This window comes from Bos indicus x Bos taurus, chromosome 7, assembly GCF_003369695.1.
Source record: "Bos indicus x Bos taurus breed Angus x Brahman F1 hybrid chromosome 7, Bos_hybrid_MaternalHap_v2.0, whole genome shotgun sequence".
Classification (NCBI taxonomy): Eukaryota; Metazoa; Chordata; class Mammalia; order Artiodactyla; family Bovidae; genus Bos; species Bos indicus x Bos taurus.
In genome coordinates, this window is record NC_040082.1 from 8,200,494 (window position 1) to 8,206,493 (window position 6,000).

The following is a 6,000-nucleotide window of genomic DNA, read 5'->3' on the forward strand; positions in this document are numbered from 1 at the left end:
GCTGTAGCCCACCAGGCTCCTCTGTCCTTATATTTCCCAGTTAAGAATACTGGAGTGGGTTGCCATTTCCTGCTCCAGGGGATCTTCCTGACCCAGGGGTCGAACTCATGTTTCCTGAATTGGCATATGGATTCTTTATCACTGAGCCACCTGGGATGCCCTAGTCCCACATTTTACTTTCAGCTAAATATGCCTCAGATGTATATCTTGGGAGTTGGAAAAATAGCCCCAGTCAGTTAGATTCCTGAGGTCTTTTCTCACCGTTAAGGAAACTGCTAGTACTTTAACAATATGTATGACTGGCTGGCGTATGCCTGCTAATGCTGAAAAAACACTGTGATAATTCCAGAAGCCTTTTAGTCAAATGCCTCTTCCTAGACCTGAAGTCCCTTGTCATTCACTGTACACATGATTTTTTTTTCTTTTTATCTCTCTCTAGCAAGAGCTGGAACAAATTGTGACTGTTAACTATTATTGTTTTTATTTTTAATTTGTTTTAATTGGACGCTAATTACTTTACAATATTGTGGTGGTTTTTGCCATACATTCACATGAATCAGCCATGGGTGTACATGTGTTCGCCATCCTGCCCCTCCCTCCCCATCCCATTATCGTTAAATAAATCACATCAAGGTCTATATGCACTTCTCAGATATATTTTACATTATTGCAACAAATATATAATTCTTATGAGAAATCTCTGTGCAAACATTGTGTTAGCTTGTTATTTATTGCTGCCACCCAATGAATGATCATGACCAGCCCAATGAGGTCACTTAAAATGGGGCAATGCGGTTATAACTGGATGACTTTTATGCTGATCATTCCTACGCTATAACTGGTTAGCAAAGGGGTCAGAAACTTTCCTGTTTGTAGCAGACACCTTTGGACATGGCTGTCTGTTTATTCTCAGAACGGATAGGGATGGAGGAAGGTATTCTTATCTGCTCAGACATATGAGAAAAGGAAATATAAGCAGGAAGAAGGTAAAACCAGTACATAATAAAAATGCCATGTGCTTCTGTTTGGAGCAGAGAATTAAAACAGCAAAATAACCCTCAGATATCTCCTTAGGTTTCCTATAGTCCTGAAATATCTAACAGATTGCTTATTCTACATCTAGTATATATCCCCAAACACATCTATGGAAAAACGCACACATGGATATTCCTAACAATATTATTCATAATAGCTAAAAAATGGAGGAAAGCTCAAATGTCCAAAGTAACAAATGGATAAATAAAATGCTGTGTATCCCCACAATGAAATATCATTTAACAACAAAAAGAAATGGAGTACAATATATGATACAACATGAGTGAGCCTTGAAAACTGGCCAAGTGAAATAAGCCAGTCACAAAAGGTCACATGCTGTATAACTCCATTTATATTAAGTGTCTCAGGAAAAAGAAATCTATAGAGACAGGAAGTCAGTTAGGATTGCCTAGGGTTAGCATGGGGAAACAGATGGGGAGTGAGCATGGGTATGGAGTTTCTTTTTGGGGCGGTAACTCAATGTTCCAAGATTAGGTTATGGTGATGGTTGCACAACTTCATAAACAAACTAAAAGTCAGTGACTGTACACTTTCAATAGACAAATATTGTGGTGTGTAAATAATATCTCAGTAAAGTTTTATGTCTATCTAGCTCAAAGAAAGAAGTCATTCTCTGAGTTCGGTAAACACTGATAGACTGGGTCCTACTAAAAGAAAAAACTAGCCATTTCTGAAATGAATGCTTTCCTAGAGGTTAGTTCTAAAATGGACTCTTAAAATAAAAATTTTAAAAGACTTTAACATTGCATCTAAACTCCCTCTATAAAGTAAACAATTTCAAAGTCCAAAAGCCACACATTCTGTTTAAAAAAGAAAAATGTGTGACTTTATGACAGTGTATGTTGGTATCACGTGTAGCCAAAAGAAAACCAAAAATGAGTCAAATTTTCCTTTCACAGTTCCTTATACCAGCATAGAATGTTTACCCTGTAGTGTAGCAGAAGTCCAAGTTGCATTTTGGCATTTTCTTTGTTAGTATAGTACACGAAGCAGGCTTCTCAGATGGCTCAGTGGTAAAGAATCTGCCTGCCAATGCAGGAGACACTGGTTGGATCCCTGGGTCAGAAAGATCCCTTGCAGGAGGAAAGGGCAACCCACTCCAGTATTCTTGCCTGGAAAATTACATGGACAAGAGAGGAGCCAGGTGGGCTACAGTCCATGGAGTTGCAAAGAATCGGCCACTACTGAGCAAGCACAGACCATAGCTCACTAAAGTGGCTTCTGGAGTGGTGGGGTTTGGGGAGTGAGAACAAGAGTTAGCAATCACGAGAAAGAGAATTAAAATCTAATCATTGCTATTAATGATATGACCTAGAGTATCTGCATGAGATTCAGGCAGAACATCAAGACACCATAAACAAAGCTCAAGTGTTTTGACTTTTCAGCACCTTCTCCTAGACTGATGTCTTCCCCCTCCAACCCCAACTCCTAAATAATGTAAACAAAATTCTGGCCAAGCAATATATAACTGCTAAGATAGAGTCAAAGGACCACGGGAAAGAAATTATCTTGTAAAACCGGTCATTTATTCTCATTTTAATTCAAGTTGGTTCCCTCATATCACCCTGTGCGTTCATATTTTAGAAGTGCTTTGCATTTGCACAAAGGTGAGAATCTATGTTGGTCATAGAAACCTCTGGCAATCTTCGTTACTCCTCAGAATGCCTTAATGGTTCTGTCCAAGCAGATACTATTTAATTTTTCCTCTAATGTAATTTTGTAGGTGTCAATCTTCGATACCAAGATATGTATTTCAAAATGTGTCCTTCAGGAACACACTAAAAAAAAAGCTACGTTAGGCCCACAGTAACACGAAGCTAAATATTGAACATGTAATGAAAAGACTGTAAAAATGAAAAGAACAGGAAATCCAAACTTTGTTCCCGTCTTGCCATTAATAATTAATGGATAACCTTAAATGATATATTTTTTGGAGTCTCGTTTCTTCATCTGTTAAATGAGACACCTGAACTAGAGTTTCATTTGGAGACAAAATTTTCTTGACACCGTGTCAGAATTTTTCTCCACTTTACTCTTTCCTTATTCTCCTCACTTGCTTTGTCCTTTCACCCTCTGTAGGTGGCCTTTATCTACAAGGATACAGGGTGAATGAGCAGACCCTTAGTGTCAACCAATCAGTAATTGAACTCAAGCCTCCATCAGAAGAATTTAAGACTTTCTATTTCTGTGCAGAAAATAAGACAGAAAATCAACGGTAAGTCAAGTCTGTGTATTTCTTCTTTGTCGGTCCTGACAAGAGCTTTCTAAGAAAACCTTTGTATTCATTTTCCAACCTCAGCTCAACATCTTCTACTAAATATTCCCCTTTCTTTGCATTGTTCCTATAGTTAATATTCCTCAGGATTTTTTTCTTTCAATATACAGAAGATGATTCTTCTAGAAGTAATTTTTTTAATGAAAAAGGAGTCCATAGTTCCCCCCAAGCTAACTCAGGCTTCAATATAAAAAATTCACTAACACTATAACCTGTAAATATTAATTTATTATTAAATAAAATATTAATTTTTCAATTCACAGATTGGCTGTTTCACCACATTTCACTTAACTCTTATTGATATGTCCATCTGGTCAGATGTTCAGTTTTGTTATAAGTAGTTGAAGGGCATAGGACTTATCCATCTAAACGGATACGTTCAGTATCCAACTTGGTATGCACAAACGGGCACTTGTTTCATAATGATGCTGAAAAAAACCAGCAGGAAAGCTAACAGAGACAAAACCAAGAAGCAGAGCAGGCACTTGGAGGACCTTCCTTCATCACCCAAGTCTGCCTGACCTAACTGCAAGCCCCTAGACACTCGTGTTCACTGTCTCCCATTCCTACCCTCAACTGATGGTGACCATCCAGACACTGTCTTCCAGCTGTCTGGATAAAAGGGATCTAATCAAGAAGTTTATAGTGACTTTTTACAACAAAGGACGGGGGAAAGCTTTCAGGGCCATTTGGAAGAACAAGATTCATTGTTTCAACCCAAAGAGATAAAACTCCCAAAGTATAATTTTAGGAATCTCCAGCAAGTAACCATTTGGAAAAGGGAAAAAGGACCTTCTTAGGCCTTCCCCCATTATGTAACCTTCCTGTCCCACTAACCCCTAAGCAAGGGCTAGATGGCAGAACAATGACTAGAGAATTGCTAGATATTTCCCAAGATCTTCCTCAGACTTGTGCTGTATAATCTGGTGGCAGATTAAGATTGTCCTTTGAAGGCGAGCTTTAGCAGGCATATTAGAAAAAGGGCCAATGAAACAAAGTTAACTCCCAGCTGATAAAATTTACAGCTTCTCGAAGAGAGAAAGTTAACTAGTTAGATCTCACTGCCAAATCCATGAGTGGGTACTATAAAGAGGAAGCAATATTAAGTCATTAAAGAAATATTTCAAAGTAGAAGGGCGACAGTCTAAGTATGGTTTTGGGGACTCTGGTTCCAAAAGATAGCCCACTCGCAAAAAGTAGTAAAATAAGTCTAGGAAATGATAGAAATCATATTCAGAGATTTCTATCAATCTCAGAGAATCTGAGAGTATATTAATTCAGTGTTTCCGAGACATACTGCTAAAAGGAATCCTGGGTGACTCCCCTTAACTCCCACTGCATAAGCTATCTGACTCAAACCATTTTTTAAAAAATAATGCCTATTAACCACTTTTAGAATAAACATTATATGGGCAAATTTTATAATATATTATCCAAGAAAGTGAAAGGAATGGAGAAGATGAGAGGGGAGATTTAACTAGAGTTTGCATTGGCTTCCACAACGTGATGAAGGACTATTTGGCCCTAACAGCAATGTTTGATCACTGTACATTTGATCAACCAAACTTTAGAGAGAAACAGTAAAATACTAGTAATGATTTTAAAAGGCCCATAGCTTTGGTATACGCTCTTCTGGCCGGGTTATTTATATTAACTTTACTTCATAGTTATCACTGCATATTTCTCTTCTGGTGTTTTACCTTTTTGTTCAATCCAAAACATGAGGATCCTGGTTACTATATTAATTTCAAAGTAAATATCCAAGAGAAACAGCTGTAAAATAAATCAAAAGACTTTGTAACATTTCATGTCCCTAGAGAACAATTTTTTAATGAATTGTCCTGTACTATTACTTCCACAGCTGGATTACAGCTCTGAAAATGTCCATCAAAAAATGGCTTCCTTTGCACCAGGCTATTCAAGACTTCATGAACCGACCTCTAGAGGAGACCAGAATGTGACTGAAATCCTAATCTTAAGAGAAAGGATCCACAAAATCACCACTAGCCAGTTACAAAAAGAAATAAAAACATTTATCATTATATAGCTTTGCAAGTGAATGTTCCTCTGATATATTTAACTATTGTGATGGCTATAATTTTGATTTTGAACCAAAATACCAAAATACAATATGACATTCAGATAACTTATATTAACATCATTAATAATTTCATGTTTTCCCCCTCAAAGCAGCACGTTAGCATCAAAATATAGTATGCTGCATATCTCTGGCTTTTTGAAAGCATAAGTACAATAAAAGCTGATTTATTTTATTTTTATTTTATATTCTTTGCTAAATATTCCACCCTGTGCTTTGGCTGTAGGCTTCCTAGAACGTCTGCAAGTCATGATGTGGGAAGTTGATACTTGGGAAATTTAGGCTCATGAAAATGAAGTGGCTCAAATGAGCAAATATTTCAGCTAAACAAGGACCTTTCTGTTAGGTTATCTTGAAATCAAGTGACCCAAATGCCTCTCAAAATTTCCTGTATAAAAGAAAAGAATTATTGTTATAAAAATAAAACAAGGAAATAAGACTGAGTTTAGGGGAGAAAACTCAGAGGCATGGGTCATATTACCTGAATTGTCATCTGAATATCTATCACACATCAAAAGGAAAGCACAAAATAAATCAAGAATGTTCTATTCTTGCTCCTGAACGTGAAATT

The 6,000-nt window shown here is 37.1% G+C and overlaps 1 protein-coding gene across 1 annotated transcript in view; it reads left to right on the forward strand.

Annotated features, from left to right (window-relative positions):
• The window catches only part of LOC113894958, a 126,769-nt gene extending 121,165 nt beyond the window's left edge, over window positions 1–5,604 (forward strand). Inside the window, exons 12-13 of the mRNA XM_027545486.1 lie at window positions 3,136–3,271; window positions 5,193–5,604. Of these exons, the coding sequence (XP_027401287.1) occupies window positions 3,136–3,271; window positions 5,193–5,292 (236 nt within the window). The 3' untranslated portion in view covers window positions 5,293–5,604. The remainder of the gene's footprint in view (window positions 1–3,135; window positions 3,272–5,192) is intronic.
• The last annotated feature ends 396 nt before the right edge of the window (window positions 5,605–6,000 follow it).